The sequence below is a fragment of the Simochromis diagramma genome, unplaced genomic scaffold (assembly GCF_900408965.1).
Source record: "Simochromis diagramma unplaced genomic scaffold, fSimDia1.1 OVJJ01000205.1, whole genome shotgun sequence".
NCBI classification, from domain to species: domain Eukaryota; kingdom Metazoa; phylum Chordata; class Actinopteri; order Cichliformes; family Cichlidae; genus Simochromis; species Simochromis diagramma.
This window is the reverse complement of record NW_024386782.1, coordinates 13,218,326-13,234,618: the sequence shown is the minus strand read 5'-3', so window position 1 is coordinate 13,234,618 and position 16,293 is coordinate 13,218,326. Positions and strand designations below refer to the sequence as shown.

The 16,293-nt window shown below is 44.1% G+C and overlaps 1 protein-coding gene across 1 annotated transcript in view; it reads right to left on the bottom strand.

The window, feature by feature from the left end:
- Positions 1-301: 301 nt before the first annotated feature.
- Positions 302-16,293, bottom strand: part of LOC120727586 (leucine-rich repeat and immunoglobulin-like domain-containing nogo receptor-interacting protein 3) — a 43,984-nt gene continuing 27,992 nt past the window's right edge. Inside the window, exons 2-4 of the mRNA XM_040021946.1 lie at positions 8,023-8,632; positions 6,524-7,267; positions 302-6,381 (exon numbers count right to left, since the gene is read on the bottom strand). Coding sequence (XP_039877880.1) covers positions 5,812-6,381; positions 6,524-7,267; positions 8,023-8,577 — 1,869 coding nt within the window. The 5' untranslated portion in view covers positions 8,578-8,632 and the 3' untranslated portion in view covers positions 302-5,811. The remainder of the gene's footprint in view (positions 6,382-6,523; positions 7,268-8,022; positions 8,633-16,293) is intronic.

The window sequence follows — 16,293 nt, the reverse complement described above, 5'->3', positions numbered from 1 at the left end:
AAAGAAACTTGTTTTTTTTTTTCTTCTCTAGAGAGTAGCCGATCATTTGCTGAGCAGCACTTAATCATATACAGAGAAAGAATAATGCTGTGAAGTTTTCTGGGGGGAGGGTTTGGTGAGACTGGTGGTGGGGGTTTAAGTGTGTAATCTCCAGACTTAGAGCAGTTTGCTTTTTGATGAGATGGAGGCCTCTCCTGCTCCCACTGCAGGCAGAAATACACCCAGTGCCAAGACGGGGGTCACGCTATGGCTATAAGGAAATCAGTGAAGCACTGACTTATGAAGCTAACAGTCAATTTTCTCGCTTACCTGCTTGAGACCCCGAGCTGTTGCTTTGGTACAACAGTCATCAGGATTTGTTTCTTATACTCACAGTGACCACTGGGGGTCAGTATTGTCACACAGAAGGAAATGGAGGTGATTTTGTTTGTGTGTGTGTGTGTGTGTCTGTTGGGGGGTGGGTGGGGGTCTGGTCAAGGTTAAGATGAAGCTTTGTCTGTCTGAGGTGCTCTAAAGTGTTTCAGCAAAGCTCTGCAGCATGCTCACTTATATCAGGCGACAGCGATTGTTTGCATCATCGCCTCTTTGCCTGAGAAACTCATCACAGGTCATATCTCTGTCTGACACTGATGCTGTTAAACAGCTAAAAGTCTATTTGCATGACACTCTGTCTGAGAGGCCCGTTATGGAAATGGGACTAATAAGCCAAGTAATCACCCAATCAAGCCAGACTCGCTCCTCTGTCATCCTATTACTGCTCGTCTCAGCTCTGATAAATCTCAAGTCTAATCCAATCAAAACCAGCAGCTGTAGGACGCGGAGCAAGAGATGGATTTATTTAGCGCTAACATGGAATCAGAAATGACAGGAGACAAAAATGTAGAAACGTAGTCCTGAAGATACGACTAATATGGTTCTTTTGATGTTGTTGTGGCCAAAATTGTAAGAAAACAGCTTAAAGCGTTTAAAGGAAAGCCTCCCTCAGTGTGCTAATGGAATGGAAACAATGGGACACACACCAAAAAACCCAAAAATGAATAATTCAGGCTTGACGCCACGACTGTGGTGTGTGTCCAAAGGGTTTTTTTCTTCTTGTTTTGTTGTGGGTCTTTGAAGAGTTTCCTCAGTGGAAGGTACGCTAACGGTGAGGTTGCTTCTGCTCCTGCTGTAAATGGGACGTCTAGACTACGGTGTACCAACCGCAGGCAAGGACAAACCAGCGGAGGGAGCGGGGGATATCTCAGCCTACTTTCTCAAGAATCGTGGCAGAGGAGATGAATCAAGCTCGCCTCCACTGGTATCTACAAACACAGAGAGTCTGTCAGTCAGAGTCAGGCAGGCAGCGGCTCAGCTGCAAAGCTGTGTTGTGTGCCGCAGCCTTTTTGAGGAGAGCTGCTGAGGATTTTTTTTTTGGAGAAGTGTCTTTTTTTAATCAGTTTAGCATACCAATAAAACCTTTGAAAGCAAACCTCTGCTAGGAAATTTAAGATGCAGGACATTTTTTTTAACAGCATCTAGCTTGAAGCAAGCTTTTGGAGCTTGAATAGACACAAGTGCTTCGTTCCAACCCCGATCAGCTGGAGGTGTCAGGTTTTTAATGAATGGACTACCTCCTTGTCAAGATGACTCAGTGTACCTCAGTAGGCAGAAAGCGAGCGCATAGGCGTTTAGTCACGGCTCTGCAACAACCCAACCTCTTTTCTGCATTTGCAAGTTAAATTGTGTCAAGATATCATCAAGAGAAAGTACGTACAGTACAGTTCACAGAGTTTCACACGCAGAGAAAGATCCCAGAGTGGCACTGTGCAGAGAGGGAAAAGTTCCAGACATTTTTATGTTAAGGAATGGGTGTGTGAAAAATGGGAACCAGTGTTTTTTTTTTGTTATTTTGTTTGTTTGTTTTGATTTTCAGGGAACCTGGGTCACCCCTTCCTTTCATCTTTTGTCTCCAATGATCTAATCACTGCTCCGTGTTTGATGGTATCACGAGGAGCAACACATCATAAGACAACAACACTTACTCACCAGTCACAGTGAACACGTGTCTACTACCGCACAACCATATTCCAGCCTAATACTGTGAACAGGGACAACGAGGAGATGAAGAAAGAAGACGGGGGCGGGGGACGGGAGAGGGGGCCACGAGGACGGTAAAGAGGGAAGAAGGAGAAGAAGGTCAAAAAATTAAAACACACCTTCATCTACGCTTACAATTTGAAATCGATGTTTACACAACAACACCATCCACAATCGCTACGCACATTCTCACTGTCATCTAAACCTAAGTTTGCACTGAGAATTACCGGGGGATGGAAACACAGAAGGAAGGTCTGAGGGAGAAGAGATATCCACAAAGGCAACATCCTGTTCTCAACACCACCAGAGCCAAAATGGCTGCAGACCCTGTCAAAGACACTGTTAAAAAAAAAAAAACAGGCTAATTTGTTCATCTATTCTTGTTCGGCCTCATGAATCTTTAAGAGCTGTTCAGTTATTCATTCTGACAGAGAGGCTGTGGTTTCATCATTCGTTACAAGCGACAAAAATGGAGTTTGCAAGATTTAACTCGCAAAGGAGTCTGAGGGTGTCTCTTACCTGGGGGAAATGATTTTCAAACCATTAAGTTGCTATATAAAGCACCGTTAGACCCTCTGCAACCCCTGACATGTGTAAATAGCAGCTATTTTTCTAATCTAACTAATCTTTTGGCATTTTGTTATTGCTATATCCATTCATCCATCCTCTTCCGCTTATCTATAGTCTACCATGGTTTTATTTATTTGTTTTCTTTTTAAATTCTATGAAACAACATTTAGCTTTAACATATTTTCCATTACTTTAAGGTTCTCTTCAGAGGCAGGGACATTAGCAGTGATAGCTATATGTAAATAGACATATTTACCTCACCACAGGAAAAAAAATGTTTTGTTCTTTTTAGTTATTTTATTATTATTATTTTTAATCATCATTATATATATATATATATAAATATTAACAGGATTTCACCAGATAACAGGACACCAGCCCATTTCTCTTCCTCCCCCCCCTTTTTTGTGGCTTCGATCCATTGCTCATACCGAGGCTCTCTGAGCTCTGGATAGCTTTAGCTACATCCACTTTTCCATTGTTAGTTTCTTTAAAATATTAATGTTCAGCTTGGTGATTTAAGTATCTGATTAGGTCTGTCATTACAAAAGTTTTTGGGGTGTTCCTCCCCTGCGTTTAACTTTGGTGAGCTTTGCTTATTTGCCTATGCTGCTGTGCACGTGTCGTGCATACTGAAACGCACACACATGAGGCTCATTGGCCGGTCACTGCTGAAAATCCGTCGATTCCTGTCCCCAGCTGATCGATCGGCGCACCTCTAATTTGTTCTCATTCAGGATTTGGTTGTATTAAAAGACACTGCAGTGTGTGAGCTGCTCAGTTTTTCATGTAACTAAAGTTAACATCACATTTATTATTACAGTGTGATGTATGGACATGTCCATTAAAAAAAATGGCAGCAGCTAAAATGTCAAATTTGAGTATTCAATAAGCCAAAGCTGTCATCAGGATGAGTGAATCAGGCTGTGTTTTACAGTCTATGGTAAATCCATGATTTACATTAGTGTGTAAAGTTTTAATTTCACAGCTTTTAGTAACTAGCAACTATCAGTTTCATCTGTTAACTTGCAAACATTTTTTTCTTCTCCACAGAACAGCTTTAGATCAAATCTCAGCTGTGAATGAACTTAACGCTCTGCCTGCTTTAGGCTTACGTGCACCTTGAGATCTGAAAGGGTGCTACTGCATGAGGTGTTGAGAAGAGGACAATCCCACATGGAGGACGAAGAACATTAAACATCCAAAAGGTCACAGAGAACAACAACTGAAAAAAAGAAAAAGAAAATAAATTGAAGGACAAACAGAACACTTAAAAACGAATTTTTTTTGTCTTTTTAGTCTTTTTTTTTCCATTTTTAAAACCACAGTACTACTCTCCACTATACGATGCACATGGCGTGGGTAGGGTTACACGACTTCATTTACATTTTAAATCCTCGGTCTCCAGCCAGGGACCCCTCCCAAAGGAGGACCCAGTGGGGGTGTGTGGGGGATGTGGGTGAGGAGGGGGGGGAAGCACTGGGCTAGGGGGGCAGAGACATTCGCACACCGGCCCTCTGAGAGACAGACAGAGAGCAGCGAGTGCCGCACTTTGTGATTTGTGGATTTTCATTGGTCCGTGTGTCGCTGAGTGTTGTTCCTATCAGAAAAAATCACCTCAATGTGGTTCTATCTCCTCTGAGCACGTGCGTGCGTGTGTGCGTGTTATGAGGTGAAACTTTATGCAAGCCCGGTGACAGCAGATGGTCTTGTGATCATTGCGACAGCTTGTAGGATGGCAGTGGCAATAATTATATAACTGAATCATGCACACACTACTGTATAAAAATACAACCTACACAACTATGGCTTAGCTTATACACTCACGAATTCACATCACTTCTCTCTCAGAGAATGGACTTTTAGCTTTATGGCTCCACATAAAGTATTGCTGGAATGTTCTACAGTTTATCAGAGTAAATATGCATAACCATTCTCACTCTGTAGGCTAGTTATTTCACTTTTCCTGAGAAAAGGGGCTGTACGTGTGCCGCCTTCCACTCGTAGGATGAGGGTGTTTATGTGTGTTAATGTGAACACCTCCTAGTGGGACCGTGTGTCCTCTGTCTGCCTCTAAGTATGAACCAACTCGCCAGGCTGCTCCCCCCTGGCAGCGCTGGTAGGGTTGGGTGTCCACCAACACAGCAGGGACGAGGGGCAGGAGGCAGGTTGACCCTCTCGTGTTGAAGAAGAGCACGAACGGGATGCAGGGCAGAGGGAGCAGAAGTCTCTTCTACCCAGCAACCCTCTTGTGGCCACCATCCCGGTCCCTCCTGTGTTGGTTGGCATGGTTACAGTGGTGGCCTGTGACCGGTGGGCACGACTTCCAAACCAAACCCACCAGGGCCACAGGCGGCTACAGCAACTCTCAGCCGGTGCGCTCGTCCCAAACTCACACAGCTAATGTTGTAAAACCTCACAAAGCTCACAAAGAAGAAAAAGCCAGATTTTTTTTCTTGCTTTACGCAAATCTTATTATTTTTCAGCTTTTGTGCATAAAAGCAAAGGCCATATGATAATATTCATAAAACGTTTTGCTCTTTGTTATCCTTACTCCTCAGCGGTGGTCCGAATAAATAGAAAAACATATTTAACTGTCTTTCAAAGCTATGTGTTTTTATGAGTGGCACAAACTTACAGCTTAAAGCTACATGCATGATTAGCAGCACGGCAGGCTTTAGAGAGAGTAATTAATGGACAGAAGCTCTCTGTACTGAATTTCTTTTCAAATCCCTGACTCTACAAAAAAGAGAGAAATTGAAATTAAAAAGGAAACCTTATCATTTCTCATTAAAATAAATGAGAAACAGGACTATCACTGTTCCACAGGCCAGTGATCGTGCCAATTTACATCTTATCACCTATATGTTCTTTCTTCTGTGCCTATTAAGCATAAATGACAAGTAGCTAGCACTCCTTAAGGTATAATTTAAGCAAATTTTGACCACAAGCTGAATAAAACTGCTGAGAGATCAGGGTCACAAATCAGACCAAATTGAGAAGTGGCTCCGGTTTTGATGTGGGCGCTCGAATGAGTGGAGCCACGGACAGGGACTTGTGCTGTCAAGCTTCTTTGCGAGTCAGAGGCTGTGTGCGTTTGCGTGTGTCAAACACGTTTATGGGACGTGCTCATGCCTCCCCCGAGGGACCCCTGGCTGCGTTGTTTCATATCATTTTCATGTTAAACTTCCTGGTCCCTCCTGAAGAGCTTCCAGTGGCTGGTTCAGATTTCCGGAAGGAGTACTCCACTGTGAAGTTGTTCCTGCGTTGTCCGCGTCCCCGGCTCCACACGAACAACAGCAGGAAACAGAAGAGGACAACCCCGAGGAACGTGATGCAGCCCATTGCCGTGGAGACCAAGATGGTGGTCAGGTCAAAGGTGAACTTGAGGAAAACGCGTGTGCTGTTTAGATTTGTGTCGTTGAAGAACTCGCTGCTGTACAGTGAGCGGTTGAGAAAGAAGGCTGAGGCGGCATCCAGCGGTTGGCCACGCACCGTGAGTGTGGCAAAGTAGGTGTCATTGCCTCCGGCGTTACTGGCTATGCAGATGTATGTCCCACTGTCAGTGAGCTGGGCGTAGCGGATCTCCAGGGTGCCACTTGGGTGAACTATAATGCGCCCTGAACTCTTAGTTGTGATCCGCCTGCGCTGTGGGGAAATCCAGACAATAGAAGGGGGAGGGTCTCCTTCGGCTCGACACAGAAAACTCACCGGTTGGCCTTCACGAGCGATCATCTGGAGAAAAAGAGTGAGTGGATGAATAAATGCACAAGTTTAAAAAAGCACAGCAGATATCTATATGTAGGAATTTTTAAAACCTTAAAACAACCTTGTTTATGGTTGTAGAAAGTTTAACAAACTCGTCACCATTCATTACCTGCTGCAGTTTTCGGTTGCGTATCTTTGGCTTCTGGCATGTGAAGTGATCGAAGAGTGCAGAATCGGTGAAGGAGCTGAGGCTGACGCCTTGCACCTCCACCGGCCCCGCACACACCGGCACTCTGCCGTCAAAGTTGAGGGTCTTGCGTCTTTGCAGGATCCACAACAGACGGCAGTCACACATCAGGGGGTTCCCGTCCACTCTGAGGGTCTCCAGACTGTTGACAGAATGGAAGGAGCCCTCTTCCAGTGTCTGCAGGTCGTTTGAGGAGAAGTTGAGCACGCGGATCTGTCGGAGGCCTCCGAGGGCATGGGGCTCCACCGTCATCAAACCTGTGCTTACCATGATGAGCTCCTTCAGCCTCAGCAAGTCTTTGAAGGCCCAAGGCTCTAATGTGGTGATGGGGTTGTAGGACAGGTTAAGGTGGGTGAGGTGGGCAAGGTTCTTAAAGGAGGCCGAGGGGACAGAAGTGATGTTGGTGTTGGTGATGGAGAGCCAGTGGAGGTCCAGGCCCTGAAAACTGAGAGGGGAAATGTACTCCAGGTACGGCCAGTGGTCGATATCCAAACCCCGCAAGTTTGACAGCTTGCGAAAGTTCTGGTCCTCCAGGGCAGTGATGCTGAGGTGGCGAAGGCGAAGAGTGACCAGGCTGCGGAGGTAGGACAGCGTCTGACCAGAGATGGATGTCAGGTTGCAGCGCTCTATTGTGAGGTCCTCCAACCCCAGCAGACCTGAGAATGCCTGGAAATAAGAAAAACATAATGGGAATCTGGGAATCACTGTTTGCTTATGCATATACATATATATTTATTTATGTTTAAGTAAGACAAACAGACAAAAGTTGGTTCAGTATTTCACCAGAACAACGTTTTGTTGTTGCTACTGTATGTGAGGTACATGCCAAGAAAAGGACTCGTTTAATTTTTAATATTTCATAATCATTCTCAAAGGAAAATATCAGATTTGTGGCCATAGCAACCAGCTCCGATTGTGACGAGTTTTAAAAGTGCTGAGACATTTTTCTGGTTTGCTCTGAGGTCTTTGTGTTTTAATAGTGCCTTAATCTCTTAATACGTAATTAGAAACAATAAATTCAAATAAAAGTAACAGAATCATTTTTTACACACTCTATTTGAATGTGTGCTGCTGTTATTGTAAGTATTGCAGTATAACAGTAAAACAATATTTCAATTTATCATTTTATTTTTTGACACAGAAAAAAATATTCAGATGTGTTTGGTTTCTTCTAAGTGTAGTCTAAGTAACAAACCAAACACTGAGCTGAGTGCTTTTTTACTTATTCATGGGGAAGCTGGAAATGTGTTACATGGATGCTGTGTAACTGGTATCAGTGTTTTTATCTATGCAGGAAAACGAATAGACTTTGCCAAAATGTCACACCAGGATTTTTTAAAAACAAAGTGCAAATTATTGTATCCATTTCCCATTTCATCAATAAGCTCAGTTCACTACTGGCCAGATGCTTAAGAGCTTACCTTGTGGGATATATAAACCAGGTCGTTGTCTCCGACCTCCAAGTGTTTTAGACTTTTCAGGTCCTGGAAGGTGTAGTCCAATAAAATCACCATCTTGTTCTCACTAAGGTCTAGGCTGGTAAGATTGCCAAGCTTGGCAAAGGCTCCCATGGGCACCAACTTCAACTGGTTCCCCCTTAACTTCAGCACTTTAAGACTCTGGAGGGTGGAGAAGGCATTCGGTTCTAAGGTGGAGATGAGGTTCTCACTGAAGTCCACTTCCTCCAGTCGTGGGTACGGTGCCAGGTCTCCCGCCTGCACCCAGCGGAGCCGGTTCTTGCTGAGGTCCAGGAGCCGTGTCTCTGTAGGAATGCCCTCTGGGATGTTGGTGAGCCGCCGTCGCTGGCAGGACACTGACCTTAGCTGGGCTGAACACTCGCACCGTGGCGGACAGGCGTGGCTGTTTCCTGGCAGTGTCAAGGTTATCATGGTAACCAGTGAAGTCGCCAGGACCCATCGCCACAGCTTCGGCCATGGCACTAAGGCACGCCCACCATGGCCAGGAAAGCCAGTCATGGCCCTGGTCCTCTGACTCCTCGCCTGTTACAGGCAGGGTGAGTGCGCCAGACACCTGCAAGACGAGACAAAGGGAAAAACAGGAGTTACAGAAAAGAAGTGAAGGGAGAAATAGAAAACAAGGACGGAATAAATATGTGATGAAGAAGGGAAAGAGGATGTAAGAAGATGGAGCCTATAATATAACCTATCAGCTCCTAACCTCATTAAAACAGGCCTAAATCCACAATGTTGTAAATTATCAATGTCTCCAGCAGTTTAAGTAAAGGAGTTGAGAATTTACTGCGGAGATTTGGGGCATTTCGTGACACAGCACTTAAACATCGCAGATGAGATCCCGTCACAGGAACAAGGAGCGCTTTAAGATAGTTTAGAAGATTTGTCTTTTCACTAATTTATCTGTGGTTTCAGCTGGAGAACCGGGACGCCTGGAGCCATGAGAGGGAGCTTCTTGCTTCAGCTGAATTCATGCATCTTGCATCTCCTCCGTTCTCCTTCCAGCAACGAGGCTGTCTGCTCCATTTTGACAAACACAATGAATTTATTATAATCACCGTGCATAAACAAAGATGGAGCTCCTTAATAATCACAGTGTGTGTGGAAACCATGCACGCTGTGACGAGGAATAGGTGTTTGAGCCATTGCATGCATTCGAACAGGTACGCTTGGATGCAAGTTTGACATTTTGCTGGGTATGAATTAAAAATGCTTTGAGGGAAAAAGAGATGAATCATTTGTGCTTTAGCATTCCTTCAGGCAGCCGGTCATCTCTCCCACACACTGTTTTCAACATGAAGACAGTCAAAGAGCACCTGGCATTGGATCTGGAACACGGCTCTGTGTCCATCCAGCTAGCAGAAGTTTCATACTTGAGGAAGATGCCATTTAAAAAGAAAGTTTGGCTAGAAGAAAGTTTTTTTTCTTCTCTCAAACAACAACTACTGACCAGAAACCCCCAAATGTTAAACTGTTTGTTTATTTTTCAGATTCAATGGATATGAGAGAGAATATATCATCACCACCAGGGAGTATCATGTTAAAATGCACTCTGATGCTGTTTCATGTTAAAATGCACTCTGATGCTGGCAGAGGAGGAAGGCAGAGCTGAACAGATTAATAATATATGGGTTGGTTTGTGCGTAATGGGCAGTTTTCAGAGGGCCAGCCACACAGTTAAAAAAGCCAAAAGTTGGTAGGCTCTCTCTTTTTGTCGATGACGCCGTTGCTTCATATTTTTTTACAGGAAAACAGCCTCTAAAACGCCTAATCATATCCGACTGTTTCGATGCATTGGCATCAATGGGATCAAACGGGATGAAATGGGATTTAAGCTAAATATAAATGACGGCTGACAAATTCTATGCACACATATGCACATACTCGTATTTTCACACACAATCACACAAATGCAAGCTGTAGGAAAAAAAATCCTCCAGAGATTCTGTCTCATCTACTAAGCCTCAAGGTGGATAAGTCCTTCAATTTTTGACAGGCCTGGAAAACACTGTGTTTACAGATCCCATATCTGAACAATCTGGTAGAAATCTGGCACAATCTCTCCTTTCGCTGGGAGACAAAACTCAAAACACAGAGAAGCTGCTGTGCAGAAACAGACTGACCCACTTCTCAGCAGCAACTCGGCCTCGCACTGTCAACCATCAGCAACTCACCATGACCACAACAACAGAGCGGCAAACTCGGTGGAATAGTGCCCAGGAGAAAAACAGAGAGATCAGAAAAACTAGCAAAATTCTATCAAAGTCCTGAAATAATGAGATTAAATCACACATCAGGTTCTGTGTCCTCGTGTCTTCATGGTGACTGTTGTGGAAACACTGATGATTTTTCTCCTTCTTGCACCTTTTACCCTGCTAAAGATTTAGATTGCATCCCATCAACTATCATCCGAATAACATGAAATGAAACATGAAATTTTAAAGAAACCGCGAAGTTAAAAAGTAGTGCTTTTGGTCACTATTTTGCTGCAAGTCAAAGAATTTACATCTTTAACCCTTAATCACACAGGCCTAGAGGCTGGTGGGCAGGGACATAGACTTTATTAATCCCACACTGTTACAACAGCACAAGTGTCAGCAAGAAATAAAAAAATAAAAATCCATCCATTTTTTCAGCTGGGATGTTGGAGCCTATTCTAGCTAGCATAGGGCGAGAGGTGGGGTACACCCTGGACAGGTTGCCAGTCTGTTACAGGGCTAACACAGAGAGACTGACAACCATTCACACTGAGATTCACACCTATGAGCAATTTAGAATTACCAGTCAATCTAACCTCACTAACTGCATGTCTTTGGACTCTGTGGACACAGAGAGAACCCACACAAACACAGGAAGCACATGTTAGCTCAACACAGAAGGACAAAGTGCACAAATAAAAAAAAGGCAAAAAACTATACAAGAGTTATTTCTACCATTCACAAATTGTCTCTATATAGAGTAAATACACCCACAGAGAATTTTTCATATTTGGAAAAGGTGTAGTGGGAGTGATCATACACACAAGTACACTTTTGCAGGTATCTATTGTATGTGTGGATTATACAGTCTGACTGCTGTCAGGATGAAAGACAACATTCTTTGTTTCCTTTTTTAAAATCAAAATATCTTGAAAACGTAAATTGGCATTCATGGTCCCCCGAGGATGTTCTATAAAAGGTTTATAAAAAGGTTACACAGAACATAGTTCAGTACTTGTGATTTAATGCTCATTTAAAAAAATGTTAAGATTTTGGCACGTTATTGTTAAGATGTTGAACATTTGCCTGTAAAAAAAACCTTTTGAGTTAAAATTCTGACACATCTAGCGAAGATGTGCCCTGGGAGCCTGTGTGGGGCTACTGTGGGCAGACACACGAGCCCCAGTACCAACGTGAAATATAGGTCACATCTGGGCTTTGCACTATGGGGCCCAGACAGGTCCCAGTGGGATATCCAACAGTGTGGGTTGCCCACACTAAGCAAAGAGAGGCCCACAATGGGGCATATTATAGGCAGCGTACCCACAACTGCCCTACTGGGGCCCCACCTAGACCCCACAGTGGAGAGCTAATGCCATGGTATATTAGCGATACCAACTGGTGTGGAGTGTGGACCAGAATGTATTTTAAAACAGAAAAGAAAACAACTATCAGCTGCTCATTTAAAAAAAAAAACGGGGTCACCACAACAGGTATATCTGCATGCTTCATTTAGCAGAGTTTTGCACCCGATGCCCTTTAGATGCAGCCCCCTGCAGATTTGTGCTTTCTCCCATGGGACTTATTGCTTATTAGGCAAGTATGTAAACTACTACACTATAGATCATCTCACTAAAAACCAACCAACCAACCAGCCCTCCACTCAAATCCTCTGCATAACATGTTAGTATGTTTATGAAATTTGAATATTCTCTGATACCAGAATTTACTGATGTTTTGAATCAGCTGTCTTATCTCAGCCTCATAATTCTGACACTATTTCTCCACAATTGTCACATTTCCCTGTCTTGCTAATCAAGTTTGCAGATGACACCACCGTTATTGGGCTCATCTCGGACGGGGATGAGTCTGCCTACAGGAGGGAGGTTGAACGTCTGGTGTCCTGGTGCAGCCACAACAACCTGGTGCTGAATGCCCAGAAGACAGTGGAGATTATTGTGGACTTCAGGAAGCACACAGCTCCACTCCCCCCCATCATCCTGACTGACACCCCCATCACCTCTGTGGACTCATTCCGCTTCCTGGGTACCACCATCACCCAGGACCTGAAATGGGAGCCCACCATCACCTCCGTCATCAAGAAAGCCCAGCAGAGGATGTACTTCCTGAGGCAGCTGAAGAAATTCAACCTGCCAACACGGACGATGATGCAGTTCTACACTGCTATCATCGAGTCCATCCTCACCTCCTCCATCACCGTGTGGTACGCTGGAGCCACTATCAGGGACAAACAGAGACTGCAGCGTGTTGTGCGCTCTGCTGAGAAGGTGATTGGCTGCAGACTCCCATCTTTGCAGGACCTGTACACCTCCAGGACATTGCGGCGTGCAGCTCGGATCTCAGCTGACCCTTCTCACCCTGGACACAGTCTGTTTGACCTGCTCCCCTCAGGCAGGAGGCTCCGGTCCATTCGCACCAGAACCTCTCGCCATAAGAACAGTTTCTTCCCCTCTGCTGTTGGACACATGAACAATAACCATATGACTGTCCCCGCCACTAACACATGACCCTACGCTGTGTTCACTGCATCATTCCATGTTTGGCACTGATCACCACCTGCACTCATGTATATATCTTTCTACGTAGCACTCTTAATTCTTATTCTCATGTATATATCTCATGTATATCTCATGCACATATCTTTCTACGTAGCACTTTTAATTCTTATTCCTACTTTTATTTTTTTCATGTCTATTTAAGTGTTATTTATGACACCATGTTTGCACTGAAGCACCGCAGCAATTTCCTAATGTTGTAAACCTGCTCAACATTTGGCAATAAACCCCTTTCTGATTCTGATTCTGATTCTGATTCTGATTGTGTTTCCTAACATACAGACCCCACATGGGATATCCTATATAGGCCCTATATGTGTTTTCTATAGACAGCCTATAGTGGGCTACCCACAGAATTCCCTCTTGAGAGCAGAAAGGGCAAAAATACGAACATAGAGTTTGGGTTTGGACAGGGTTTGCACACAAAAAAACACAGAGCACCCCATAGGGCAAAACTGCCGTGAGCCCATTTTGGTCCCATGTGGAATAGATGCAGGTTGCCCACACAGCCTCACAGCTACCCACTGTGGGCCTGCATGGGCATGGTTGCTGGGCAGACATTCAGCTCTACACACAGCTGTTCCCATACATAGCCCGCTGCACGACTATAAACTCTTCACTCAGTGTATCCAGTGTCTCCATGTGTGTGTTAGTGTACATCTTGCCCAGCTCTTTGGCATTGTGATGGATGCAGCCTGTCTCCGCACCCCCATGAGAGTCATCCTACGGGTCAGTAGCAGAGTCACAGTATGAATCACTGAGCTTACATCGTCAAGGCAGACAAGGTCCTTACTGCTTGACTCAAGGACAGACTTGGATTCCTTAACACACACACTCTCTATCAGACACATGGGCCCAGTGCTCTGTGCATTATCTCGTGAGCAGGTGATAAATACACACCTTGACTCTGACTCCCAGGCCACATACTGAAAGAACATTTTTATATGTTGTTGCTTTAGTTGCTTTCTTTTAGATTAGCAGCCTGTCCCTCAAAGTTTAAAAGCTCAGTCTTACATCTTATCCTGCACCTGGACAGTGGACCTGCACGGAAGTCACAACAGGAGTCCCTAAAGCTGCCATACAACCTGCAAATGATCATCTTCCAGATGTTATGGTAACAACAGGGGCAAATCCCACAGTTGTAGCCAGCGAGGAAGATAGAGTCACAGGCCAGCTGTCCAAGGAGAAAAAAAAAGAAGAATGGAAGGAGAAACAGCCCAGAAGCTAAAAATAACTAAAATTTGATGGCTGACCTAATGAGCAGATGTTTTGGAGCGACATTCTTTCTCAGCCACTGCACAGGCAAGACACTGATGACCACAGCCAGATGTTTCAGACACCGGTTGTTTCACCTGCTTTATACAGTCAGGTTAGTCTGATTATAAACACCACACACTCTTCCCAGGGCTGGACTGGGACAAAAAATCGGCCTAGAGACCGGCCCCCCAGGTATTATAGGAAAAGCCATAAAGCCTTTGAATGAAAAGAGACGCTGTTGTGACAGTGATGTACACTGTCTTGTTGGTATATGTATGATTTCTATACATTTTACATCAGATAAAAACTTTGGTTGTAAGCTTCAGATAATTAATAAAAGCGAGACATTTTAAATGAGAATAAGAACGTATTTCCTTGTGCCCCCCTCTCCCTGTTAATGCCCTACCTGGCCCCCTGGCAAAACTTTGCTAGATCCACCCCTGCACAGTTACCAGCTGTCAGCTACTTAGAAAAGGATCCTGGTGTTATTTGTCTCTCAGAAACAGTTCATAACTTCCCTTCAACTCATTCATGTCACCTAAAAGGTAAACCTGTTTCTCCATCACCTGTTCAGCTCTGATGATTCAGTAAGGACATCTCCTGGTTTCATCTTCATGTTTCCCTCTCACCAGATAACCAAACCAGCTTTTACAGCTGTGGCTCCAGCAAACATCAGCTGATACTAGAAATTAATATTAAATAAATTCTAACAACAGCTGATCAAGCTTAAACGTGCAGCTGTTGTTTAACGTGACATCCGCCGGTTTCCTCTTTCTGGCGCAAAGTGGGCGATAAACAAACAAGAGAGAAAAGCTGATCAGCTGATCATTGATCAGTTTCACGATTGAAGTAGAAACAGGAGAGGGAGGGGAGAGAATGAGAGAAGAGGCAGCTGTGCAGCAAAGACAGAATAAATCCAGCTTTGTGTCTTTTTCTATTCTAGCTGAAGTACAGGACAAACTGTGCTCCTTTTCAGCTCAATACGAAACGCATAATATTTTCTCTGAATGAGGGACAATTCCATTTTTAAGGAGCCATTGGAAACTCTACTAACTAACCTTATGAATAAAATAAAGTTCACTATCAGTAACGTCACAGCACCCACCCAGCTTTATAGAAACTCCGTCATGCTAGCTAGTACGCAGTAGGAGTTATTGTAACTGACTGTAAAAAGTCAGCACAACGAAAATAAACTCCACCTAAACTTGGTTTATATCTGACCCAGATAGACTGCAGGTCATAACTTCTTACCTGAAGTGGTTGCTCGTTTTCCTTTTGTTTTGCTTTGTTCATTTGTCTCTTTTAATTCTATTTTGTTGTACTTTTTCAACATGTTCAAAATAAAGATTCAATCAATCAAGATCAGTTCACCTGACACTCGGACCGGCGGCCGCCTCGGGTCTCTGCTCCTCCTGCCTCCCCTTTCTCTCATCCACCTGCTGGCCTCCACCACTTGCTAATGTTACTGAATCTGTGGAAGCTCCGCGATGCCACCACCAAACAACTGAGTTATTTTTACACATCTCCCAGCATCTGGCCAATCCACCACCTTTCATTGTTTATACCGTTACCAAAAAAAAAATAAAAAAATCATTGGCCCATAAAAACGAACAATCACCATCGGCCCACCGGTCAAATGCCCGGTATGCCCAATGGCCAGTCCAGCTATGACTCTTCCCAAATAACTGCAGGGAAAATAACATCATTGTGGTTTGGTGTGTATTTGTATTTGTGTGGCAGTGTGCCTGACCGTAAATAGGTCATGCATGTTGACTGGTAGCCTTTACAAGCCTTTATATTTGGCCGGCAGAGCGTAGAGCTCCTCTCCCCAATATCCCTTCTTTAGTGTCCCTTCTTCCTCAGCTTTCTCGCTCTCCTTCACTCTCTCTCTCTCTCTCTCTCTCTCTCACACACACACACACACACACACACACACACACACACACACACACACACACACACAATAAAGACCTCTCAAAAATAAAATCACACTTTAGCTTTTGTGATGGAGGTGCAGTCAAGCAGTCAGCATGTTATTAGAGAAAGCTTTTACATTTTATTCCTGCAAACAAACCGAGTCGCTAACTTGACAAGTTTTTATATATCAGAGGAAAGCTGACAGTTTGTACTTTCCATTGCTAAGTAGCTATAAGTCCAATATTAAATCTGTGCTTAGTCACTCCATTTTA